Source organism: Dasypus novemcinctus, chromosome 14 (genome assembly GCF_030445035.2).
Source record: "Dasypus novemcinctus isolate mDasNov1 chromosome 14, mDasNov1.1.hap2, whole genome shotgun sequence".
Classification (NCBI taxonomy): domain Eukaryota; kingdom Metazoa; phylum Chordata; class Mammalia; order Cingulata; family Dasypodidae; genus Dasypus; species Dasypus novemcinctus.
In genome coordinates this window covers 105,991,257-106,017,468 of record NC_080686.1, presented here as the reverse complement: position 1 = coordinate 106,017,468, position 26,212 = coordinate 105,991,257, and the positions used below count along the sequence as shown (strand labels likewise).

Genomic DNA, 26,212 nt, shown 5'->3' with positions numbered 1-26,212 from the left:
GGCTCAGCCCCACCTGGGGTGGCCTGGGGCCCTGCCCTCTTTGGTCCTACATTTCCTCCACTGTAAAAGGCTGTGGGCGTGGGGGGAGGCCGGCCTGGGGCCACAGGCTCCTGTCCACTCCTCCAGGGCCACGTCGCTGCTGCGGGAGGCCCTCCCGAGGGCCCTGCCTCCCACTTCCCAGTTCTCAGAGGCCTCCCGGCAGCCACCACCCATCCTCTCCCGTATACCAGTGCCTGCCACGGCTGCTCATGCTTCTTGTAGGAAACCGCCCAGGGACGGGACGCCCACACTCTCCCACACAGCCCTCCAGGGACAAAGGTGTCCCTCCCATGAAACGGGACCCAAGCTGCCACCAGAGCTCCCCATGGTGTGATCCAGCCTCCAGGGCGCGCGGCCCCTGGAGTGGACCCTAAGGTGCTCCCAGGGGCAGGCCAGGGTAGCAGGGTGGGTGGGCCAGGGTGGGAGCCCCCAGGGGTGCATGTCCCCACTCCAGCCCTCTGCCCCTAAGTGTCCAGAGCCCACTGCCTGGCGGCCTCAAGCCCGGACGCCCCTCCCCGGCTGCACCTAGACCTCCTGGACCCATCCCCTCACCAGGCCCAACAGGAATTCCAATCCTCCCAAACCCGTTTCTCCAGCAGCTTCCAGGCCCCCTGGCCCCAGTGAGTCACCCCCTCCTGCCACCCGCACCCCACAGCCGGTTGCCGCCCATCCCTGAGCCGCTGTCCCGCTCCCGGGCTCCTGAGTCTCCTTGGTTTCTGCCTCCTGGCCGGGCCTCGGGGGAGCCGAGGAGGCCTGTCCCCTGCAGGAGAGCGTGGGGACCCCTCAGCCCCCGCGGCATGGGGTGAGACCCCAGCTGCCCGCCGGCACCAGCCGGGAGGGGCCCCTGCCCGCACCCCCCCTGCTCCCCTGCGGGGTTCCAGAAGGCATGACCCCTTCGCCTGAGGGGGGGTCCCTCCAGGAACGTGGCCGTTTGGGGGAGCTCTCGGGTCCCCCTGAGCCTCGCCAGTGCCGGAGACTCGGCCTGGGCTTGGACCCGCAGGACAGGGAGAAGGGAGCCGACCTCCAGTTAGCCTGAGGCCCACCCTGGCCCCCCACGCCAGGCCGGTCCAGCGGGGCCCGTCCCCGTCGGTGCACCTCCTCAGCGGGGTCAGCAGGGCAGCCCGAGGGGCCGGCGCGGGTCTGTGGCCCCGCCCCTCACCGTTGGCCTGGCCTCCCCACCTGCGCCCCTGGCCCCTCGCGGTCGGCCCCCAGCAGGGACAGGGCGAGGCCTCCCTGTGACCCGCCCTCTCCTCCCATCAGGGGTCCCGGGGCCTGCAACCCAGCAGGCAGGGGGAGCAGCAGGGCAAGGGGTCCGGGGGGTGCAGGCAAGGCTGGGGCCTGGCTCAGAGTGCCCCAAGTCCTGCGGGAAGGCCGGGCCCTCCCTCCCGCGAGCGCCAAGGTGGAGGGCAGAGGCCAGCCCCAGGGGCACGGCCTGTGCAGACCTGGGTGGGCTCACGGCTGGGGAAGCAGGGCAGAGAGGAGACCCCCAGCACGGGGTGGCGCTGCCGGCTCTGCCAGAAGCCGGAGGGTCCCAGGGGCAGGGGGGGGCGCCTGCGGATGCCCCTGCCCATCAGCCAGGCCTCCTCCTCCACCCAGCTGGGTCGCCATCACCATGCAACCAGCCGTTACTGGGCACCTACTGCATACCAGGCCCTAATGGGGCAGCCACACATCCTCTCCTCCAGCACCCACTTCTCTGCCTTCCCAGGCAGAAAATCCACGCCCTTGCTGCACCCCTCCCCGCGATGCCCTGTCCTGGCCTCACGCTCCGGGAAGCCAGTGTCGGCCCCCAGGCCCTCCGCTCTGCCGCCCACATCTTCCCTGCGGTCCTTTCCCCAGCGCTCCGTTGGCTCCACCCGGCCGCGCTGAGCTGCACCCAGGTAGGCAGGTCCGGGGCCGCCTCCCACCAGCCCCTGCCCCGCGGCACAAGGCTGGGTGCCCCCCATGCAGCCGTCATGGCCTGCGGCCTTTGTCCTCGGCCCGGGGGGGCGGCGGCCAAAGGCAGACAGGGAGGCGGGCGGGGCCGGGTGCGGGCGGGGCCGGGTGCGGGCAGGCGGCGCGGGGCGGGCGTCCTGTGCTGCGGCGGCAGGTCCCCCGGGAAAGCCGCCTGGCTCCGCCTCCCCGCCCAGGCCCTGCCCCAGCTATAAGGCCTCCGGGGAGGAGGAGGCCCCTCTTTTCCCAGAGAACGCCCCGGGATGAAGACCGTCCTTCTGCTCCTTGCGGCGCTGGCCGCGGCCACTGGGCCAGGTGAGGGGCTAGACCGAGGGGCCAGGACGTGGGGAGGCCGTTTGTCCTGTGACCGGACCCTCAGGCTGGGCCTGGGCTGGGAGTGGCCAGACGCTGGGACCCTGGCGCGACTGGCCTGGAGGCTCAGAGACCCTGAAACTGTGGAGGACGCGGGGCTGGGGGGGCGAGTCTCAGAATTGAAAAAGAAAAAACCCACCTTACATCTTAACTTCGCAGAGTCCCAGGGCTCAGAAGTGACTCAGGGGATGGGACGCTCTGGGTCAGAGCAGAGCGGGGCCCTGTCTTGGGGACCCCGCCCCCGGAACGACATGTGACTGGGGTCATTCCACAACCCCCCCCCCCCCGCCAGGCCCTCCTGTCCCCAGCCCCTCCCAGGGCGGCAGGGAGGCGGCCGAGCTCTTCCTCCCGCAACCCCAGGGTCCCCGGAGCCCTCGGCAGCCCGTGCTGGGCACGGCCCCAGAGGGGACGGGAGTGGGTGCCCCGCGCCTGTGGTATTGCAGCCCAGAGCTCTGGACACTCAAGGATGGGCTCTCTGGGCACCCCCACACTGGCCACCTCCTCACTGCCCCTCTAGCAAGGTCCAGGCAGGACACTTCCTCCAGGCAGGGCCCGAGGGGGCCCGAGCGGGCAGGGACCGTCCTCTGCTCCCCCCCCCCCCAAAGCTGTTCACAGCAAATGACCCCAGCAGGGTCAGGAGCCCCCAGAGGGCCCTGGCCTGGGGCAGGAGCGGCAGAGGGTGACCCCAGACCTCCCCGTGTCCCTGGAGAGGCTGGCCGAGCCCCTGACCCCTTCTCCGCGCAGCCCAAGCTTTCCAGTGCCACGTGTGCACGAGCACCAGCAACTGCCAGAAGCCAGTGACCTGCTCGATGACCGACCGCTACTGCAAGACCACCGTCAAGGGTGAGCCCTGGGCCCAGCTCTCCCTCCAGCCGTCCTGGGGGCGGGTGGGCTGACAGCGGGACGCTGCCCGGGGACTCGGACGCAGGCCGAGCCGGGTGGTCGGGGGCGGGCGGCGGGGCCGCGCGGAGGGTCTGGGGCGGCTGGCTCGGCTGACCGCACCCCTGCCCGCCCAGTGGAGACCCTGTCCGGGAACCTGGTGACGAAGGAATGTGCGGTGTCGTGCACGCCCAGCGACACCGCGCAGGGCCAGGTCAGCAGCGGCAAGGCCACCGTGTCCTGCTGCCAGGAAAGCCTGTGCAACTCGAAGCTGCAAAGCGCCGCGCCGCCCCGCAGCCCGCCTGCCCGCACCGCCCTCTGCCTGGCGCTGGCTCTCGGCCTCCTCGCCTTCGTCGTGGGCCCCGGCCTGTGACCCCCGCCCAGCCTTCCCCTGGCCTGCCGGGGCATGTCCCTACTCCCCGCCCTTTCCCCGGAGATTTCCGAGACTCCCTCCCCATCCGTGACGGGAGGTCAGGCCCCCTGGGCTGGTCATCAGGAGGCAAGGGGGCTGCTGACTCCCTCCCCCAGCACGAGAGGCTGTGGCCCCTGTCCCGGGAGAGAGGACACGGCCTCCCCGGGCGGGGCGGAGGGCAGGGGACGCGGGCAGCTTCCACCCCTCCTGCTTTCCCACTCGTTCTGTTTGGTTTCCGTTATTTTTCTACTCGACCCTGCCAGGAATAAATGATTTTAAACGAGTGTGGCTGTGCTATTTCACATCAGAGCCTACGGGTCCCCGGGCTGCCAGGGGAGCAGCCGGCCTCCCTCTCCCGTCTTGAGGGAAGCACAGCCCTCCCCGGGCACCTCCTTTGCAGCACCCATGCTGGGGGGGTGTCCTGGCGGGAGCTTGAACAGGAGCTCTGGGCAGAGGGCTTCCAGGCCCCTGGAGGGCCCCCCACACAGAGCCCCTGCTGGGGTCCGGGGGGAAGAGCTGCCCAGGGCAGGTCCGGCTGGACATGGCCTGAGGGCCTGCAGCGAGGCCAGCTCAGGACCCTCCAGGCTGCGTGCGGGGCCCAGTGCACCCTAGCACCGGCCATTGAAAGCCACGGCCCAGGCAAGGCCAGCTGCCCGGGTGTGACCCACCCAGGGGAGCCCCGCAGCCCCCTTAGCCAGACCTCACTAGGACAGAAAGAGACCGGGAGGGCGTGATTCAGACCCGGAAGGCCTGGGCGAGGCTGCCCAGAGGTGCCCGGGAGGAGCCCATTCTCAGGGCCCGCTGCCGGCGTTGTGGCCCGCAGCCTGCTTTCTGGCCCGTTGCCTGAGCTCGGCTACCCCGTGGCGGCTGGGCTCCGCTGTCAACCACGCGGTCATCCTGCCTTGTCCAAGGCCCCGAGGGCCACCATGGAACCCCCGGAGCGCTGCCCGCCGCCTGCTCCCTCTCCCCTTCTGGAGGAACAGCTGCCCAGGGCTCTGGGGTGCTGCCCCACTGCCCCCTCCCTCTCGTTGCCCAAGCCCCGCCCTTCCTGGTGGGAACACCTTGAGCAGAGCCCCCACTCTCCGGAGCCTCAGTTTCCCTCGTGTGCCCGGGGCACTGGCCGGGGTCAGCCTGCGCCCTATCAGTGTCCCTGCGCTGTGATGGGGGCTCTGCCTCCTGCAGGACCCCGGCCCCCCTCGTCCCCCGCAGGGCTGCAGGTCTTTCATACGCTGTGTGCTCCCAGGGGCCCCGGAGTCCCTCTCTCCCACCTCCCCCCGGGCACCCCAGGGAAAAGTTCCAGGGTGCCAGGTCCCAGAACAGCGTGCCCCCCCCACCCCCGGTGGCCACCGGAGGCGCCCGCTAAGAGCGAAGGGAGCAGCCACTTCCCAAAGTGACGGTCAATCAATCCAGGCCAGCGGCCACACGTCCGCTCCTGCACCCCGTCTGTGCCCCCACTCCCGCCAGGCAGGCCAAGGAGCCCGGGCGCTGGGAGCAGGGAGGGCAGAGGGCAGGGCCCCGGCGCCGGCCGTGGAGGCGGCAGAGCACGAAGAGGGGGACACCAAAGCTGGGGGCGGTGGCCCCCCGGGGACTTGAAGCTCAGCCCAGGGAAGCAGAGCTGTTCCCCCCAGCTCCCGGGTTCTGGGAGCCCCTCCACCTGCGTCCACCCGGGTCGGGAGCCCCACGGCCCCCAGAGCTGACCCAGTGACCCTTAGGTCTTCCCCCCACCCCCGGCTGCCCAGGCAGGGAGGCCAATCCTGGCCCCTGCTCCCCACACTCGCGCCCCCTGCCCGGCTCTGGTTTTCTCCATAGCTTTTGTCACCACCTAACGTTCTCTGCTGTTCTGTCTGTTTGCTTGTTTTACTGAGGTATGCTTGAAGTATAAGACTGTTACAGTGTGGCCAGTTTTTAACATTAAACACCCGTGAACCCACCTCCACGATCAGGATAATTCCTGCACCTCTTGGGGTCCCTCCCTGCTCTCCCTCCCTGTACCCCATGTACCCAGGCAGCTGTGATCTGTTTCGTCACTAGATAATGTTTTCTAGAATTTTATGGAAGTGAAATCTCACCATACACACTCTTTTTTGGGGGTGTGGGGGGGCTGGCTTCTTGCTCTCAGCGTGATTATTTTGAGACCCATCGCGTTGCAGCGTGTTTTGACACTGTGGTTTTCAGCTGCTGAAGACTGTTCTGCAATAGGGATCGGGCACGGCTTGTTTATCCGTGTGCCTGTGGGTGGCATCTGGGTGGCATCCAGCTTGTTCTCTCCTGCACGATGCTGCCATGAACGCTGGGTGCGGTTCTGGGTGTGGATGTGTGTTTTCTCCTAGATAAATACCTAGCAGTGGATGGGAAGCGGATGTGGCTCAGGCCTCTGGGCTCCCGCCTACCACATGGGCGGTGGTTGGTTTGGATCCCGGCGCCTCCTAAAGAAGACAGCGGGCTGGCGCGACAGACAGGCACAGCAAGCTGACACAAGAGACACAAGGAGGAAAAACATGAGACACGACAAAGCAGGGAGCAGAGGTGGTTCAAGCGATGAGGCACCTCCCTCCCACTCCCGGAGCCTCCTAAAGAAATACGGAAGACGAAGAGGCACAGCCAGTGAAAAACAAGGGGGTGGGGAGAAATGAATAAATAAAACCAAATCTGAAAGAAAGAAATACCTAGTAGTGGGATGGCTGGGTCTCATGGCAGGTTAGGTTCAAGAATTGCTGGTCTGTTCTCCAAGTGCATCTCCATTTTACATTCCTCCTAGCCCGTGGCGGGGGACCCACACCCTTCCGAACACGGCATGTTGCTGGTCTTTAAACTTAGACGCACTAACACGGTGGGGTATCTCGCTCACGTTCTACTTTGCATTTTCCTAATTAACTGACGGTGCTGGCGTCTTGGTGTGCGCTGATGTCCCAGCCATTTAGGCCCTTCGGGGAAGTGTCTCTTTTGTCCCTTTTTGTGGTAACTGGGCTTGTCTCCTTTGTAAGAGCACTCTGTATATTTTGGATACAAGTCCTCGGTTGGATGTATCATCTGCAAATGACTTTTCCTGGTCTGGCCCGCCTTTCCGTTCTCTGAACAGTGCTTTTTTTCCGGTTGATGGTTTTGGGGTTTGCTTTGCTTAATGCTCTCTCCAAAGCGCTCTGGGCCCAGTTCAGGAGCCGGGCTTTGGCCCCGAGCCGAGGTACCCACTCGCTATGTGTCTGGGGCACCGTTCCCTGCTGGGCTTCCGTGCCCCATCGGACCAGGGAGGCACAGCAAGAGGGACCCCAAGGTTTCTCCAGCTCCCAGGTCCATACCGTAAAGACTGGGCTCCAGTTTGGCTATTTCAGGGCTGGTCCGGGAGAGCAGGCCGGCCACAGCAGACCTTCAGAAGACACTGGCCCGTGGGGATGGACAGCCGGAGGTGGCCACGTGACCCTGCGGGGAGGCCGCTGCCGTCGCGGCGAGGAGACTCACCGGGCCTCTCCAAGCTCACTGCGCATCTCCCCAGCACCATGTGCCAAGCCCTCACGTCTCAAGGATCCTTCCAGAAGTGTGCACACCCCAGCAAGAATGCCGGGACCTGCCTCACATTTATATACCTTTTGTCCTTCACCATATAAAGACCAAACTTTTTAAATTTTGAGGAAATCCAGTTTGTCCACTTCTTGTATAGCTTGTGAATTTTAAGAAATTTTTGCCACACCCATTGTATTAGTCAGCCAAAGAAGTGCTGATGCAAAATACCAGAAATTGGTTGGTTTTCATAAAGGGTATTTATTTGGGGTAGGAGCTTACAGATACCAGGCCATAAAGCATAAGTTACTTCCCTCACCAAAGTCTATTTCCACGTGTTGGAGCAAGATGGCTGCTGACGCCTGCCAGGGCTCAGGCTTCCTGGGTCCCTCTGGCCTCAGCTCCTCTGTTTCCTCCACAAGGTCAGCTGTAGACTATGAGGCGAATGTCTCTGTCTCTTTCCTGCGGGCTCCAGCTTAAGACTTCAGCATCAAACACCAACATCAAAACCCCTCAACACTGTCCCTTGCTGCCTTTTATCTGTGAGTCCCCACCCACCAAGGGGCGGGGCCTCAACGCCCTAATGATGTGGGCCCATCAAAGCCCCAATCATAACTCAGTCATGCCCAGGTACAGACCAGTTTACAAACATAATCCAATGCCTATTTTTGGAATTCATAACCATATCAAACTGCTACACTCATGATCACTAAGATTTTCTGCTATGCCTTCTAGAAATTTTATCAGCTCTTACATTAAAGTCTCTCATCCATTTTGAGTTAATTTTTTTTTTAGGTATTCGGGACCAGGGAATGAACCCATGAACCACTGAGCCACATCGGCTTCCCTGAGTTGGTTTTCTCATTTGTTTTGCTTGTTTGTTTTTTTCTAAGGAAGCACCAGAAACTGAACCCGGGGCCTCCCACGTGGGAGGCAGGTGTTCAACTGCCTGAGCCACATCCACTCCCTTGAGGTAATTTTTAGGCACAGCGCAAGGCAGGGGTGGAGGTTCAGTGTTTGCTTGTGGCTGGCTCTGTGTGTTGAAAAGGTCATTCTCTCTTGCTTTAACACCTTGGTCGAAAGTCAGCTGGCCATGATTGTGGAGTCTGTTTCTAGACTCTGTGCCACTATCTGTGTGGCTTGGTGCCGATACCACTCTGCTTCAATTATCAGCCCTGCAGTCAGGTGCTGTGAGTGCTCCAGCTTTATTCTTCTTGGGCTATTCTAGGTCCTTTGCATGTCCATATAAATTTTAGAATTAGCTAGTTAACTTCTACCAAAAAAAAAAAAAAGAGAGCTTGCGGTATTGATTGGGATGGCATTGAGCCCACGGATCATTTGGGGAGAAGTGACATCTTAACACCAGGTCTTCTAATCGAAGACGGAGCATACCTCTCCATCTGTGGAAGTCTTCTTAAGTTTCTTTCAGTTATGTTTTATAGTTTTCAAGGCACAGGTCTTTCATATCTTTTATCCACTTTATTCCTCCTTAGGATGCTGTTAATAAATGGTATAGTTAGGCCTACTAATTCTACCTCTGTATCATTTCTGGGACTGTTTCTAGTGACAAATTTGTCTATTTTGGGTCACATTTTCCTGTTTTGCATGCCTGATCATGTTTAAAGGGATACCAAACATTTTATGGGATGGATTTTACATTGTAGGATTTTGGTGGGAGGTCTTCTTTTTGAATGACTTTGGGTTCTGTTCTGGGGTGCTGTTAAGTTACTTGGAAACAACTGGATCCTTCCAAAGCTTGCACTTAAGCCTCATTAGTTGGGACTGAGCTCTTCTCTAGTCTCGGGCTGACTCTTCCTTTGTTGCGTCACCTTGTTGCGTCAGCTTGCCGCACAGGCCAGCTCTCCGCGTGGGCCAGGTCACCTCCACCAGGAGGCCACAGGAAAAAGCCCGGGACTTCCCAGTCGCCTGAGCCACACCCACTTCCCTAGACTGTGCCTTTATTGCAAAACCCTGAAGCCTCTAGCTGCAGGTCCATCTTAGCAACAGATTCATCTGCCCCTGGAAGAGGGCTCCATCACCCGCCTTCTGCTTTCAGACGAACACAAAGCTTTTTTTGGGGAAAAAAAAAAACTTAACTAAAAAAGGCTACAGGTTGTTCTCTCGTGGGAGTTCCTGGAGGCTCTCTCAACAGGGGCACTTGGCGTGAGCCTCATGACGGGGCGCAGGGCCACCCCTGGCTGACGTGGCTTTTAGAGGAAGTTCTGCTTGAACGCTTCTCTTCTTGCACACATCTCTTCCTCTTGTACACTTCTCTTCTCGCACACTTCTCTTCTAAGGATTCCACCAGTGGGTTCTCCTCTCGGTGCACAGGGGTGAACTCTTCCCAGCCCTGCGGCACCCCAGAACCCTGCCTGCTCCTTCCCAGTGGTTCTTCCATGTCTCGGGATAATTTCCGCAAAATGCAGGTGCCGCTCAGCACCCAGATTCAGGGGCCCTGAGCCACTCCCCGGCTCCCTCTTCTCCTGGCGATCGTGCCCCTGGATACGGCCTTGGCCCCCCTGAATTCTCGGCTGTTTCCTCCACGCAGGAGGCTGCAGACTCTGTGTGGGCTCCCCCTCCCTGCAGTGCCACCTCCGGGCTCACCTCCTTTGCTCTCCTTCACCCCGGGGGTCACCGCCCGTGCCGCCCATTGTCCGTGGCCCAGGTCTTCCAGCTGTTTAAGGCAGGGCAGCAAATGCAGTTCCAGTGCATTCCCTGTAGCCTGACGCCGAAGCCCCTGGCACGCTGTGTTTCTTTCGCATTCTCTCTGCATTACAGTGGGAGCGCTGCTGGGGTGGGAATATTTGGGAGTGTTTGTCGGTTTGATTCTCTGCTGTATCCCCAGCTCCTGGCACAGGGAGGGGGAGTGGCCTCAGTGGCTATTTGGCCAAAAGGGTGACCAGTGGTCCCAGTTTGCCCAGGACTGAGGGATTTCCCAGGACAAAAGCTGACTTGCCCTGGACACACAGGAGGCAGAGGGCCTGGGCCCCCCACACTTGAGGGGCCCACCCAAATGTTTAAAAATTTCTTTTGAAAGGAAAAAAGTAAATAACATGAGCCTTATGGGTCAAAGAAAATGTTTTAATATTTTTCCTTCATCAGAAAATAATGAAATTGGTAGGGCCCATGAACATCTATTTAGTTTTGCCTAAAACAGAGCAAAAAAAATATATTGAGATATTTAAGTTAAATCAAAAACTCATTTTTCAACATTGTTACTATGGTGGAATGGTGGGAACGGCCGTGAAGGCCCAAGCACCAAAACCAGACCCTGCCCTTCGCAGTCCTCCGGCAGCCCTTGAGCGGGAGTCCTCTTACCACTATTCTGCAGGTGCGGGGTCGACACGCAGAGACGTTAAGTAACTGCCTGCGGTCACACAGCAGGGCAGAGGGCCAGGTGGGAGCGCAGACCGCCTGGCCGGGCCTGCTGCGGCAGTGCGGCCCGCTGAACTGGGCAGGGGAGCGTGCAGCGGCGCCGTGCAGGCCGGCGCGGGCCTGCGGGGGTCAGGTCTGACCTGCGGGGTTGACTGTTCAATCGCGGGGGGGGCTACTGACCCTGCGTGGGGCGAGGCAGGCGAGGGCGGCGAGGGGCGGGGGCAGGGTTTGCGGCGGGACCCGGGGGAGACGGTCGGCGACGCGGCGGCGGTCCCCGGGCGTGAGCGGGTCGCGTGGGTGTCGGTGCGGGGCCGTGCGCGCCTGGGGCTGGCTGTCAGCGGCGCCTGCACCGGGACGCGGGGCCGGGGGCGGGGCGCGGGGCCGGGGGCGGGCCGGGGCGGGGCCTGCGGCGAGCTCTCGCTCTGCGGTGCCTCCCGCCCGCAGAATCCCGGGGTGGGCGCTGCGGTGCGGGCGCTGCGGGGCGCACGGCCAGACGCACCGCCGGCCGGCGGGAGGGACCGGCGAGCTGCCGCGGGTGAGTCCGGGCCGCGGGCGGGGGCTCGGGTGCTGAAGGTCGCGGGCCGCTCACCCCACACCGCCGCGCGCCTGACTCAGGCCTCGGGGACCCGCCGGGAACTGGGCCACGGCAGAGCGCCTCGTCCTCGGGAAGCCGTGGTCTAATTTGGTCCCCGGGGCGGGCGGCTGCGGGGGTGCGGGGACGTGGTCCCGGCCCTCCGCAGCCCTCGGGGGCGTCTCCACTCGGCGGGCAGCCCCGGGCCATCCTGCCGCAGAGCTCCCGCTGCAGCGCCCCAGCCAGGGCCGCCCCCATGCCCAGCCCCCCAGCACCCAGGGCCCGCGGCGGCAGGTGCCCTGTGCCACCTCTGGTGAAGTCCATTCAAGGCCCCTGCTGCCTCCCCAGCCCCACCTTTGACCTCTCCCACCCCTCCCCTCTTCCGGCACGGCCCCCATCACCCACTCCACCCACACAGGCCGAGCTCCCTGCTGCCACCCAGTGCCCTCTCTTCCAGGGAGCCCGCCCTGGCACCCAGGCGGAGTTGGGTGGCCCTGCCTCTGCCCACCCCACCCCTGGCCAGGTCCCCTGGGCATCTCTCCGGACCACCGCTGACCACCTGCTCTCGTGTCCCCATGCAGGGCTGCGTCGCCCAGTAGACCCGGAGCCTCCGGAGGGCAGGGGGCTGGCCGAGCCCCTCGGCGCCCACGCCCTGCTGAGCTGAACCAGGCCCTGCTGCCCTCTCGCCCCAGCCATGGCGCCCCTGATCGCCCTGTTCCTGGTGGTCCTGGTGGGCCTACCGCTGGGTAAGACGGGTGGACGGAGGGATGGACAGACCCGTGTCTGGGGACGGAGGGGCTGAAAGCGGGAAAGGCCCGAATCCCCGCCGAGCACCTCACCTTCCAGCTGCCGTGCCCTTGGGAGGGGCTGGGGGCTGGGGGCTGACGGGCGGGCGCAGGGGCGCCTCCCCGTGCTGTGACGCCTGCCCCGCTCCTGCTGCCCCCAGCCCCGGCTCTGGACTGCCACGTCTGTGCCTACAACGGAGAAAACTGCTTCAACCCCATGCGCTGCCCGGCCATGGTGGCCTACTGCATGACCACGCGCACCTGTGAGTGGGGGGCCCCCCCTGCTGCCCGGGGCGGCCCTCCCGCCTTGCCCGGAGTGTGGGGAGACCGAGGAGGGAGGCTCCCACCGCCCCAGGGAGCCAGCGGGCGAGTCCTTTAAGGGAGCCCTGGGGGGGGGGGGCGCTGCTGGAGGTCCCGGGCCGCAGGGTAAGGGCTCCTCGCCCCCTGCAGACTACACGCCCACCAGGATGAAGGTGAGCAAGTCCTGCGTGCCCACCTGCTTCGAGACGGTGTACGACGGCTACTCCAAGCACGCGTCCACCACCTCCTGCTGCCAGTACGACCTCTGCAACGGCGCCGGCTTGGCCGCCCCGGCGACGCTGGCCCTGGCCCCCGTGCTCCTGGCCACCCTCTGGGGTCTGCTCTAGAGCCCTGGCTGCCGCCAGACCCCGGGCACGGCGCCCGGGAGGCCCCGCCCCACCCCCCGCCCTCCCTGAGACCTTGACCGCCCCTGCCACCCCACGGGGCCTGGCGCCGAGGCCCCCCTCAACGTCCCCTTTCCAAATGGCTGATGTGGGACCAGGCGTCGCAGAGCTCGTGGGGGGAGAGTTTGCACCCCTTCTGTTTGCTGGGATGGCGCGCTGTCGTGGCGGGCGGAGCGGGGCCTCGGACAGGCAGGAAACGCTGACGTGGAGGGAGCCGTGGCCCGCGCCCACCTGCCTGGCAGGCCTGGGAGCCTGGGGGCCTGGGTCCACTCAGGGGCGTGGAGGAAGGGGAGGCCGCGGGGAAGCGCTGTCTGTGCCTCCGCCTGAGGGCCGGGAGCTGCCCAGGCAGGTGGGGACCCGGGGCATGTGAGGAAGGCTTGTCACGGTCAGCTGTCCTGAGAACCGGGCCAGCCCTGGGTGGGCTCGCAGCCTTAGGCAGGGGAGGCGGGGCTCCAAAGGCGGCGCGAGGCCCAGCAGGGAGTGCTGTCCCCTGTCACTCAGGTGCCACCCAGCCCCGTGTCCCTCCCACACCCCACGTGGGGCGCTGGCAGGGACGCGGGCCGGCGACCTGGTTATATTTGGTGAGGCCTCAGCGCTGACTCCACGGCTATTCTAAGCGGGGTGAGGCCTGGGCGGGCGCAGCCTCAGAACCGGCCCCTTTTACGAGCAGGGCAGACCGAGGGGGGGGGCCCGAGGGGACGCGCCCGGGGTCAGACAGCTCCGGTAAAGGGGAGGGGTGCGCGCGCGCGGGCGCGCGAGGGGCGCGTGTGCGCGTCCCCGGCACGCCCGTGGGTGCGCGGCCCGTGCTGGGGCGCGAAGGATGGGGACTGGCTGCGCCGGCGCGCTGGGGTGGGGCGGGGCCGAGGAGGGAGGGTGGGGGAAGGGGAAGGGGAAGGGGAAGGGGGCGGCCCCCCAGCCCCTTTGCTGGCCTCCGCTGGGTTTACGCTCTGGACCCTCCACCGAGTGAGCGCCCTCCCCGCTGCCCCGCGGCACCGTCAGTGGGTGAGGGTGGGCCCAGGTGCCCACCAGGGTCTCTGCGGGTGGGAGGAGCGGCTACCCTGGCCCAGAGGACTCGGGCCCGGGACGCTCGCCCTCCTAACCCAGCTGGATGCAGGACCCCCAGTGAGCCACTTACCAGTAGGTTACCAGCTCCCTTCTTATTTAATGGGCCTAATAATCGGAATTATGGAGAGTGCCCTGGGCAGGCCTCACCCTCGCCCCACCCCCACCCCCCATCCCCCCACCAGCTTTGGGAACCAAGAAATGGCCCAGGGCAACTCCCTTTCCAGATCGAGACCAGAGATGCCCTGCACTGTGCCCCGGGGCACACAGCACCTGGCTCCCTGGCTCCTCCTCACCTTCCCACACCTGAAACCCGGGAAGCCACCCATGTGGTGGCGTTGTGTCTGTGGGCCAGCAGCTCCTGGCCCCGAAACTAGTTCCTTGTCAGGTGTCCTGGGCTGGAAATTCCACCCAGAGGTGCCCAGGCCAGGAAGTGGGAAGGGGCTGCAAAAGAGGGCAGGCCAGGCTGTGGGTGCTCACCCAGGACCAGGGCCAGGCCGCATGTCTCCCCCAGCGCCCCCAAGGTGGGGCACGGTGGGCCAAAGCAGGGGCAAGTCCCACGGGGCAGGCTCCTTCTCCCAGGCAGGGTGCCCTGGCTCTCCGGCTGCCTCTGGAGGTGAGCTGAGGGGGTGGGGAGGAGCCTGGGCGCCGTCCCTGAGCCCCCACTCTGTCCCCGGGGAGCAGGTATGGCCAGCTCGCTGCGCCTCCAGCCACAGGCCCCTCCTGACTCAGCGGGCAGCGCCCTGGGAAGCAGTCGGTGAGGCCTGCTTGTGCCACGGCCGGAGCTGGGAGGGGCCCTCAGGTGATGGGGTGGCGCCTGCCTGGAGCCTGGAGCCGCCGAGAGCGGGAGCCCGTGGGGCTCGGGGCACAGCCCCCACCTGCCTCCTGCGCCTCTCGGGTCCCAGCTCCCTTGCCCATCTCCCCGTCCTGACCAGTCCAAGCCCAGCACGAGCCCCCCTGCCCCACCGCGGGCACCGTGCTGCCCACCCCGCCCCACGGAGCACACAGAGGGCGCTCATTAGTGCTGTGCCCTGCCCCGTGGCCAGGCCGGCTGGTGGGAAGCGTGTGCACACTGCCGGGGTAAGCGCAGAATCGGGAGATCAAGCCTCAGAGCCGGTGGAGACCAAGCGGGTACGTCCGGGTGGATCGCGTCCACGGGAACCCGCCGCCACCTGCGCGCGGCTCCAGACACCACGGCAACCCTGGGAGGTGGGGACCGTGAAGTTCCCTTCACGGGTGAGGAAACTGAGGCACGGAGGGGCAGAATAGCAGCTGGAGAGCCACAGCCTGGGCCCGGCCCGTACAGCGCGTTCCCTTCTCCGTCTCGGGGCTGCTCTGAGCAGGGCAGGGGGAGGCGGGCAGGTGGGTCCATAAACCCAGGAGATCTTAGCGCGTCAGAGACTTGTGCAGCTTCACGCCGGGGATGCCCCGGAGGAAACTGGAAGCAGAGATTTGAGGCTGTGGGAGCAATAGGGTTGGGGGGCAGCCCTGTCGGGGTGCGGGCACCCCTCGGAGCACCTGACCTCCCGCCTGTCCTGGGACCACGGGCCCAGCAGGAGGACCCAGAGCTCCCCAGCTTGGGGGTCTCGCCAGCAGAAATCGGGGTCCCCGGGCCCGGGTAGAAGGCCTGTAAGAGCAGCAGCTCCGGCGCCTGTCCCTGCGGCCACCCCGCCAGTGCCCTGAGGCCAGCACAGAGAACAACTCCGGAACAGCGGAGACCCCCCTCCCCAAAGCGCCCCGGGGTCCCAGCGCCAGGGCAGCCCCGCCGCCTCCTCGCCGTCCTGGGTGACAGGCGCCTGGAACGAGCATTCCGTCCGTAACTCTGAGAACCCGGGAGCAGGAAAGGGGGCGGGGCCTGTGCCACTTCTGCCCCCCCCCTCGGCGCGGTTCCTCCGTTCCCACGACTTGGTGACGGGCTTGTCCTGTCCGCACCGAGCCTTGGGTGCCGCACCTGGGGAATGGGGATGGTGGTCCCGGGGCCCGTGAGGATGGGGGGCAGTGGGTGGGGCCCCTGCACTGCCCCCCGCCTGAGCACACACCCTCTGCTGTGAAGCAGCGCCCACCCGCATCTCGCCGCGTGCGTGAATAAACGGGCTGGGCCTGGCCGCCTGCCGCCCTCCGCCTCCCCGCCTGCTCTGTGGCCCCCGGCTCCGTGCAAGGCTACAGCTCCTCCAGGCCTGACCTCGGGGCCCAGCTGAGATCCAGGGAGCGGGGCTGACCGCGGAGGGCAGGCAGGAGATCTCCAGGGGCGTGTTGCCAACCGCCCCGCCTCTGCACCCCAGCGCAGTGGGAGAAGGGCCGGCCCCCCACCCTGCCCACTGGTGCCCCCCGCTGCCTTTCAGAGTCCTGAGCCCTGCTCCCCGGGAGGGGCTCTGAGCCGGCCACTCCTCGCAGGACCACCCTTCCTGCCCCCGGGCACGAAGGAGCCCACCAGCAGCCAGGGAGGACACGGCGCCCCTGCAGCAGCCCCCTGCGCGGCCCCGGGCCGGTCACTGCTGCTCTCAGGCTTGCCCTCCTGGGGCCTCACCCGTCCTCGGGGCCCCCCTCACACCTCGGCTTCTCTGCCACCCCTCCCCCACCGCGATGTCACAGCCCCTGGCCCCTGGCTGGGCCTCGGCCCCCGGCAGGGCAGCACGGCCAGGCCCGTTCCCGGGGGGCAGCTGGCCCTGGGGGTCTCCTCACCTGCAGCCCACTTCCTCTTTCCACCCCAGCTCTGTGTGCCTCCGGGGGAGGAGGTGGGCTCTGGGCCTGGGTCACCCCCCAGGAGGGAGAGCAGTGCCCCCTGCGGCGCGTCCCCTCAGAGCCAGGACGGCTAGAGCCCGAGATGACCCCTGCTTGGCAGGTGGAGGGAGATCACGGGACTCAGCGACAGCGCCTTCTGGGGCCAGGCCTGGAGCCCCGCCTGCCCGGACCCGCCGGTGACTCAGCCCGCAGGAGCCTGGCGAAGGGCGAGGGTGGGGTAGGCCGGGGACAGCGCTGCCTGGGTACCCCGAGCCCCGTCCTCACCCCAGAAAGCAGGCAGTTCTGCGGCTGCCACCCTGAGCCCAGAGCGGGGTGAGCCCCTTGGCCCGGCCCCCTCCTCAGGGCCTCTGTGACCCCCAGAGCTTGGTCCTGGCCGTCTCCACCTGGGGGGTTCCACTTCCGGGCCCCCAAGGACCTCCCTGTCTCTGGCCAGCAGCCCCTCCCCTTCCGGCACCTGCTCGTCCACCTGCAAAGCACTTCCAGCTCCTCCTCCTCCAAGCCCCTCCCCACCCCCGGCCCTTCCCAGGCCCCACCCCTGGCCCCACACGCTCCCTTCTGCCACCCAGGCCTCTCCAATTAACTGGCCCCCCACTGGGGCTTCTCTCAGGCCCGGCCCAGCACCCACCTCCCCCGGCACCCCTCCTGACCCTCTCCCCCACACCCCCTCCAGCGGGCTTCCCACATTCCTCCCACCGCTTCAGTATTCGCTGCCCGCATCTCACCCCAGCTACAGGCCCTTTGTTGGGGTGCCTGCCCGGCAACCCCATGGAGTACCCCACCCCAAGCTACCCTGCTAGGAATGGCACCTCTGTCCGTCACCCCAATAGCCCCACAGACTAAGGCAGGCCCCTCGACCGCCAGCGCCGCACCTTCCAGCCCCGACCAGTCCCCACTCCCTGGGGCTGTCCCTGGCCAAGCCCGACAGGGGCCGATCGGGGAGTCCCAGAGCCAGCACCTGCTGCTGCACCGCGGCCTACGGGGCCCCGCGCTGTCTTCCCCCACCCCAGCACGGAGGCCCCTCCTGCCCGGGTCTCTCCCATTCCCAGGGACACACGTCCTCGCGGGCCGGGGCAGGGGTCCTCTGTTCCGTCTCCTCTGCGAGCCCGGGGCCCAGGCCACCCCCTGCCCGAGGACCCCCAGCCGGAGCGCAGTGTGGGACAGCCTGGGCCCTCTCTGGGCAGGGGCTCCCCCTGCCTGGGCTGGCCTCCCACCCACGTGCCTCCTCTCCCTCAGTGCAACAAAACCGCGTGCCCGGGGACATTCGCTCTTCCAGCTGGAGAGCGGGCAAGGGGCGAGGGAGCCCTCGGGACCCTCCCTCCCTCCCTCGGGGGTCCCAAGCCCCCCACGTCATTGAGGGGCCAGCTGGCAGCAGGAGCCCAGCCAGCCCTTGGGCCTGCCCTGGGAGGGGCAGCTCTGGTCCCGCCCCAGGGTCCCACTCATGCCCCGTGGGGACTGGCCGCCAGAGTCACACGCCCGCGTGCAGGGCCTGTCACCCCCCTCCCTCCCTGTGGCACCCCTCCCCACTCTGGGTGGTGAATCCCCCAGCGCGCACCTGTCACAGCCGGTTTCCTGGCCGCGCCAGCTTGGAGCTGCAGTCCTCCCGGCCTCCCTCCCTGACAGCGCGGCACCGGCCCCCGTGCTGCAGGGACGCATTCTGCAGGCCTGGAGCCCCCACTCGGTGCAGGGGAGGGGCGCAGGGTGACGGCCGGCCCCTCGGGGCAGCACCCTCTCCCCAGGGGCCGCTCAGGTCGGCGAGGCGGGGTGGGCTGGTGCGCGTCCCCAGGTGAGGGTGGGGGCAGCGTGCGCGGAGCAGCTAGCTCTGCCCTGGCAGCCCCGGAGGCCCTCTCGGAGGCGGTGGCACTGGGGCTCAGGCTCGTTTTGCCTGGAGGGCAGAAGGAACAGCCTGTGGGAGGGCATAGGTGTGGACGCTTATGGGGGGACCCTCACCACCCACCCCCCAGGCTCTCACTGCCATCTGCCCACCTCTCCAGCCCTGAGCCAGCCAGCCTGGGCCTGCTGTGGGCTCATTGGACTGTGAAACCGCATCGTGAGGCTCGACGGGAAGGCGGGGAGGCGTGGAGTCAGGGCCGGGGCTCCAATGGCTGGGGAGGACGCTGAGGTCGGGGTCACTGGGTCTGCCGGAGGGTCTCAGGCCAGCGGGAGGGGCGCAGCATGGGCCTGTGTGCAGGGCGGGGGCTCTGGCACGAGCAGAGAGGACGACTTGGGAGGGGCACTGGGCGGGCGGCGTCCACCCCCCCACGGGACAGTAAGGCTGGGACTTGGAGAGGGGGCACGGGGGCGCCCCAGGCCGGGGCGCGGGCTCCCGAGGCCGGTTCCCCTCCTGGGGCTGTACGGCCACGTGGTCCCGGGAGCCCGCGCCCTGCCCGGCCGTCCGCCCCGGGCCCTTTAGTATTTCAAAAGGCGAAAGGCCTCGCCAGCCCCCCGCGCTCTCCCTGGCTCCCGGGCCCCTCCGCCGGCCCCTCCGTGCTGGTGGCGGGTGAGGTGCCACGTCGCCAGCCTGAAGGCTCTGGGGCACTCAGGGGTCCGGGTGGCCCAGGCCCCTGGAGGCAGCGCCCGGAGGAGGCCAGTGGCTTCCAGGGGCCACAGGCTGGGCCAGGGCGGCCCGCCTTCCTCCACCCTGCCCCCTGGCGCGTGGCTGCCACGTCCGTGGCCTCCTGCTCCAAGCGCCTTCCCGCAGCAGGGCGGGGCGCCAGGCTGGACCGTGGGACTGGGTGGGTGCTGGGGCGATGGACCACGGGGGGCGATGGAGTGAGGGCCGGCACCTGCGGGAAGTCCTGCGGGTAGTCTTGCCCAAATCCACCGCGGCTCAAGCCAAGGATCCAGGCTCCCTCCCCTAAGACAGCTGGGGCGTCTGGGCGTCCTCGGCTCGGGCTGGGGGAACACCCCGGCCCTGCCCTCCGTTCTCCACCAGAGCAGCCTGTGAGCCCCAGGCCCTGATGGGGAGCGGGCTGTGGGCACACGAGGGACCCCAGCCCAGAGTGGGGGGCCAGGAGGCCTCAGAGAAAGGCCAGCCCAGCCAGACCTGGAGGCTGCAGAGCAGCTGGGGCAGGGGGGAGGAACGGGGGCCCTGGGCAGGGGGAAGGGCGAGGGGCACAGGGCCCCAGGCCTTTGGGGGAGGCAGAGAGGGGCAATGGGATGGAGAAGGGAGAGGTGGAGCTGGGGAGGTGGGCTGGAGGCGAGGCAGCGCTCCCTTGCCCCTCCCTCCCTCCCCCTCCCTCCTTTTCTCCCCCTCCTCTCTCCTTCCTTCCCCCTCCCTCTCCCCCCTCCTTCCATCTCCCCCTCCCTCCATCCCCCTCCTCCTCCATTCCCCTCCCTCCCTCTCTCCCTCCCTCCTTCCTTCCCTTTCCCTCTCTCCCTCCTACCTCCTCCTCCCCCTCCCTCCCTCCCTCCCCCCCCTTTGTCCTTCCCCCCTTTCCTATCCCTCCCTCTCTCCCTCCTCCTCCTCTCTCCCCTCCCTTCCCCTCTCTGCCTTTCTCCCCCCTTCCCCCTTCCTCTCTCCTTCCCTCCCCCTCCCTCCTTCCCCCTCCCTCCTTCTTTCCTATCCCTCCCTTCCTCCCTCCCCCTCCCCTCCCTCCACCTCCCTCCCTTCCTTCCACCTCTCTACCTTTCTCTCTCCTTCCCCCTCCCTCTCTCCCTCCCTCTCCTTCCCTCCTTCCCCCTCCCTCTCTCTCCCTCCCTCCCCCTCCCCCACACATACCTTGGTCAGATGCAGGGGTGGGCTGAACCTGTCACCCCTCCTGGGGACTTCAGCTCCTGCAGGGGTCACCCCCCCCCAGTTCCCAGCTGCCACGATGCTAAGGGTTCATCTACTTGTTGCTCCCAGAAAGCCTTAAGCACCCACCCCAATCCTGCCTGCCTTGGGGACCCCACCTGTGGCCCCCCGGGGCACCCTCCCCCGGGGCTGGGTGGGGCATGGGTTACCTGGCCTGGAGGCCCCGCACCCACTCCACAAACCCGTCCTCAGCCCAGGGTTCGGGGTGTGAACGGGGAGGCGCGCGGTCTGGGCCAGGCTGGCCGCTCCGCTTGGAAAAGGCCCGGAGAGCAGGGCCCTGCCTCTCCAGGTACAGCAAGAGCCCCCCAGCTGGACGGGATTTGTGTGAAAAGGAGACGGAGATTTTCAGAGAACGGGACAGAAAGCAGAGGCGCCCCGCCCGGCTCAGTGGAAAGGACGCGCGGCTGCCCCGAGGCCTGGGTCCTGGCCACCTAAGGGAGGGCAGACGAGAAACCCGGCCCACCCGAAACCTGCGCACGGCCGCCACGGCAGCGCCGTCCCCGGAGGCCAGGGGCGGACAGCTCGCAGGCGTCGTCAGCTGACGGGGAACGACGGGCTCCCTGCCCGCGGCGCGGTTACGCGGCCATGAAGGAACAAAGTGAGACGTGGGCTACGGCTGGAGGGGCCGCGAACCCCTGTGCAGTGGGGACACTGCCCCTCACGGAGGCCTCCCCTGTGTGCCTGCTTCTCACGAGGCCCCCGGGCAGGGAGACCTGTAGGGACAGAGCCGGGGCGGCGGGTGCCTAGGGCTGCGGTGGAGGGGCGGGAGAGTGCGGGGAGCCTAAGGGGTAGAACTTCCCTTGGGGTGATGAAAATATTCTAAAGTTGACGGTGAATATACAAAAACCCACTGCGCTGCGCCATCCAAATGGGTGAGTTGTACGGGATGTGAATTATATCTCAATAAAACTGCCAAAAAGGATAAGAGAAAAAAGGAATGCAAGACAAAATTCAAACTGAGAGATTCTTAAATGACTACGTAGGAATCTAACACACACGTACACGCAGAAACACCTTAACCAAAACCAAAAAGGAGACAGGAGGAAGCGCTTCCCACACGGGAACAGAGGGTGATTTCCCTCACACCCAAGGAACACTTAGAGACCCCAGGTTCAAGGAAAGGAGATGCCTGGGCCACACAAGAGGAAACTCAACGCTGCTCAGAGCGGGAGGGGAGCCCCGCTGGAGGCGGCGGCCTCTTCAGTGTGCCGGGCGGACGGAGGCGCTGGCGGGAAGTGACGGCACCCGGTGCCCTTGGCGCCAGTGGGAATGGACACAGCGCAGCCTCTCGGGGGGCCAACGGGCACGATCCAGTAATCGCCAGGAGCTGTCAAAGCCCGACTCCCCAAAAGGCCGCCTGCAGACGACACAAAGCGAGGGTCTTGCTCGCCCGGGGTGGGGGCCTCCGCCTCCCAAAGCCCCAGCGCCCAGGACACGGTCCCTCAGTGTGCTGGGGACGACGCGCCAGGACCTGAGGCCGCAGAAACCCAGGACAGTCTGTCCTCTTGCGGCTCTGGGGCCCTGGTTTCGTTGGGGTGGGTGCCCGCTGCCTCTCCCCGCGTCTCGGGGCTCCAGCAGCCCCGGGCACCCCCGGCTCGCAGACGCACCCCTCCAGCCTCTGCCTCCACGTGGCCTCTTCTGTTGGTCTGGCTTCTCCTCGGCTCCTCCCTCTCGGGGGCCCTTGTCACTGGACTTGGGGTCACCGGCTCCACCCACAGGTTCCGGGGGGGCATATCTTTGGGGACCACCACTCAATGCACTTCGGGGTGTAAATCGTCCTTCAGAGGCACCATGTCTGGATGAACCGTCATTGGCCACTTTCTCCTCCCAGGCCAGAGTCAGGCTGCGGGAACGTGGGCAGGGGAGCCGAGAGTCCCTGTAAGGTGGGCGGTGAGCGCATGGGGACACGGCTTCGGTCCTCGGGGTGGCCGAGCAGGCTCTCTGCCAGCAGTGCCCCCCACCCAACAGGCCAAGGCTGGCCCAGCCACGAGCGTCCAGCGTGGCAGGCTGCCGGCCCAGCCGTGAGGGCCACCGGGCAGAGACGGCGAGCAGCGGGCACGCAAAGGCGGGGCCTTCCACAAGCACGCGGAAGAGTTGGTCACGCTGCGGCTTAGGGAGCGCCTCTCCCCCAGGCATCGCCCGCCGGAGCACCCGCTTCCTCTGCAACGTGGGAACGTGGGCCTGAGCCAGCGCGTGGCCTGCCCTGCCCCAGATCCCACGTGACAAGTGTGCCCTGGAAGAGGGGCACAGGGGAGAGGGCGGGCCCGGGCCCCATGGGAGGAGGCATAGCGCAGGGAGCCGGGGTGCAGGGGGGGCCTCCCCGGCGCAGCCACCGACGCCTTAATCTTGGGGGTGCCAGCCTCAAAGCACAGGATCTCAACACAAAAAGTGGGGGCAGCCAGCGAGCCAGGAGGAGGAGGCAGAGCCCCCCCGGGTTTGGGCAAGCCGAGGCGCGCCCACCCTGGCCCGCTCCTGTGCTGGTGGCGGGAGCCCCCTGCGCCTTCGGGGCGTCTTCTCGTCGTGCTGCAGGGGCTGGGTTCTGCAGTTCCCCAGGCCCCTTGCAGCACGGTCCCCCTCTGGCTGCAGGCCCAGGAAGGGCCGCCCCCCCGGCCCGCGTCTTGTCCAGTCACCAGCTACCGGGGTGTCAGGAGGTGGTCGCGGGCGTGGCCAGGGCAGCCCCCTGGCCCCATCCTGACCCGTGCACGGGGCTGGGATTTGCTCCAGAACCTTTTCTGGAAGCCCTGGGGGCACCCACTCCCCCAGGCGGTGACAAACAGCCCTTGGATGACAGCCCTTTTTCAGCGGGTCCACTCCCCGCGGCTGAAACGTGACCCGGGGGCTACACACGACCGAGCCCTGGACGGGAGCTGGGTGGGCTTCTCCGACGCCCGAGGGTCCCGGCAGCCTGAGAAGGTGGACGAGGCGGTGCTTGGCAGGCAGGGACAGAGCCCTACCAAAGCTCCTCCCTGGTCGAGGTGGCTTTAAAGGCACGGACATGCGGGGCCACACGGGCTGGGACTCACTGCAGGCCAAAGAAGGAGGGCGACGGAAGTGCCGGGGTGAGCCGGGAGCCGGGAGAAGGGCTGGCATGGGCTGTGTCGCCTGGACCGGTGCAGTCAGGGGTCAGGGAGGAGGCCAGGGGCCCCCGGCACGGCGAGAGGGGCGGGACGCGGCGGCCTCCAGGACACGCAGGCCATCCTGCAGCTGCAGGGACCTGGGTTCTGCTGACCCCTGAATGAGCTTGGAAGCGGGTTCCTTCCAGAGCCCACTGCAAGTCCACTTGGACTTGGGACCCACAGAATTGTGAGCTCCCGAAAGGGAGGTGTTTGCAGAAGTTTGTTATAGCACAGGAAGCTGAGATGGCTGGTGTGTTTTGCTGGCGCAAGCTGCCCAGGTGGCAGTGTGGACACGGACCCCTCCCCAGCTGAGCCTGGGGTGCTCCCAGCCCAGCCAAGACCTGGGCAAGATGCTGGCACCGAGCTAAGGCGGGCTAACTGCGAGTTCACAACAGGGTGCCCTTTTAAGCTGCTAAATTTTGTGGTGATTTGTTACAAAGCAACAGCTAACTAATACAGACCGTGAAATACCCCTACAAATTTGTACCATAAATCTGTCCCTGACCTTCTCCCAAGGAGCCTGTAGCCTTATTCCATGGCAACAGTGCACCAGGCAAAGGGAAACGCGCCCGTTTTGGGGGGTGCTGGCTCTGTGCTCTCACACCCATGCAGACACTGTCACTGTCAGATGGGGCAGCCTCAGGTGTGGGGTGACCTCTCGAGGGGCTACTGAGCCCACGAGACCAGCCCCTGGGCACTTCCTGGAAGCTACACCAGTATTCACACGTCCGTTTCCCGACCTGTACAATGGTATGACCAGAATAGCAAAATAGAAGCTTCTGGAAGACCTAACGGTATGAGCCCAAAGCATCCCTGCAGGAATCACCAAACCAGTGACAGGCCGGGGGGGTGGACGTCCAGCTCATCCCAGTGTCTTTCCACTTGGGCTGTGCGGCCCACAGCGGGTTGTCAACACCCGGACCCCGCGGCGCTCTGGTGGCCGGCTGTGCGGGGTGTGGGCCAGCCAGGCCTGGCTCAGACGCATGGCCGGTCACAGGGAGGCAGCGCCTTGGTCCTGGCCAGCAGCGTCCCGCGCGGCACGGCCAGCGGAGACCTTGGCCACGAGTCTCCGTTTCCACAAGGGCTTCCGTCACCTCCCCACCCACCGGGACACTGGGCAGGAGGTGCCAGCGGTCACGCGCGGCTTTGCCGCGGCAGCAAGCCGTTCGTCGCGCACAACTTCGTGTGCCGCTCCCGCGAAGCCCGCGCAGGCCCGGTGGGCCTGGGCAGTGCCCGGCGCCGTGGCGATGCTGTGCTGCCAGGGGCAGGGAGAGGGCACGGAGGCGCAGCCGATGGGCCAAGCGCCTCCGTCGGAAAAGGGCCTGTCCCTGCGAGGGCCCTGGCTGCAGCCGACAGCAGGGGCGGGGCAGCGAAACCGGCCCGGGCGTCCAGAAACAGGGTGCCAGCAGGAACCCCACTGAGCGCGGCCCTGCCCTGACGAGAGCCGGGGCAGGCAGGAACAGGGCGCCTCATCGGCTGCCAGGGGCCCCCAAGGGCCCCCACCCTAAGACAAGGCGAGCCCTGCTAGTTGGAGTCAGGCCTCTCAGCACTGCCGCCTCCCAGGCCCACCCAGACCCCAGGCCCGGGCTGGGCGCTGCTCCCCGCCCCCAGCAGGCAGTGGGTTTGCAGAAAGGCTCAGCCTCCCGGGGGGGGGGGCGGGTACAGAGCCTCCCTTGGGAGGGTCCGAGCCCTCAGGGAAGAAGGCACCTGCAGGACGAGGCCACGGCGGAGGGCCTGGGTTGGGCCTGAGTGGCGGGTGACGGCATGGCCCAAGCACCGTGGCGTGCGTGGCGCCATCTGTCCCAGTCGGCTCCACGGCGTGTCCTGCGTGGAAGCCCCCGGGCGGGCAGGCCTGGGCTGCTGCCTGGCTCCCCCCGCCCTCACCCCGTGGCCTGGGCTGAGGCCACGAGCTGCCCCAGCCTCAGCTCCCGCCTCTCAGCTAAAGCGCAGGGGCACCTCCGGGGGGCAGTGAGGACAGTGAGCCGGCTGGGCAGGTGCAGACACCTGCTGGTGCCAGGGGTCCTGGGCGCCCACAGCCCCCACGCACCCCTCAGGCCACCCCAGTTCCTCCCAGCTGGCTGGGGCCCAAGCCAGGCCCCAAGGGGCCATCCAAGGGCCCATGGGAAGGGGGCTTCCCAGCACCTGGACTGGAGCCCCCCCAGCTTCCCTCCCTGCAGAGGGGCTGGGGTCGCCCTGCCCGAGGGCAGCCCCCTCCTGCTGTGGGCATCGCCCTCCACTGGGCTAGGCCCAAAGCCACCCCTACCTGGCAGTCTCCAGCCAGGCCCTGCCCTTTGACCCTTTAAGCTGCCGGGCGAACTCTGGGGCTGATTGTCCTGCTGGCACACAACCCCCCCGCCCCCCGCATACAGAGGGACCTGCTCAGGAGCTCTGGGAGCTGAAGCGCCAGGCCTAGGGCCTCTCCTGGCGGGATTGGAACACAGAGCTCCAGACCACGAATCCTCATCCTGGAGACCGGAGGAGGGTCAAATGTGGAGGGATTCCTGACATGGCCCCAGCCACCCTGCCGCTCCCTTGCCCCTTCCCTGGTCATCTGGGGACACTGGACCCCCCCCTAGCTGGCCCTCCCAGGCTGGACTCCCCCTCCCAGCTGGCTTTCCCAGGCTAGACACTCCCCCCCCAGCTGGCCCTCCTGGGCTGGCAGCAGGGGACACAGGGAGGGATGCGAAGGGCCCCCCGCAGTGAGCACTGTGGGGTCAGGGGAGGGTCCCCAAACCGGAGGGGGTCAAGAGGAGGTGAGGCAGGGCCCCAGGCAATTGGGGCCGGGGGAGGCAGGGAAGAGATCCAGCTGGGGAATGGGGTGTCAGCGAGGGAGGGAGCAGAGCGGGAGGGTCCCTGACAGCGTGGGGAGGGCGTGGCAGGGTCCGGTCCGCACCTCCGGGCGGGGCGGGAAACCCAACCCCGCTAAGCCGCCCAG

At 66.5% G+C, this 26,212-nt stretch overlaps 2 protein-coding genes across 2 annotated transcripts; both read left to right on the top strand.

Annotated features, from left to right (window-relative positions):
• The first annotated feature begins 2,225 nt into the window (after positions 1–2,225).
• On the top strand, positions 2,226–3,918 carry LY6D (lymphocyte antigen 6 family member D). The gene is made up of 3 exons (XM_012521785.4): positions 2,226–2,286; positions 3,088–3,186; positions 3,360–3,918. Exons 1-3 carry the CDS (start codon positions 2,235–2,237, stop codon positions 3,593–3,595), a joined length of 387 nt encoding a protein of 128 aa, XP_012377239.2. The 5' UTR covers positions 2,226–2,234; the 3' UTR covers positions 3,596–3,918.
• A 7,038-nt stretch (positions 3,919–10,956) lies between these two features.
• LYNX1 (Ly6/neurotoxin 1) lies at positions 10,957–13,412 on the top strand. The gene is made up of 4 exons (XM_058276110.2): positions 10,957–11,039; positions 11,657–11,821; positions 12,022–12,123; positions 12,311–13,412. Exons 2-4 carry the CDS (start codon positions 11,770–11,772, stop codon positions 12,505–12,507), a joined length of 351 nt encoding a protein of 116 aa, XP_058132093.1. The 5' UTR covers positions 10,957–11,039; positions 11,657–11,769; the 3' UTR covers positions 12,508–13,412.
• The last annotated feature ends 12,800 nt before the right edge of the window (positions 13,413–26,212 follow it).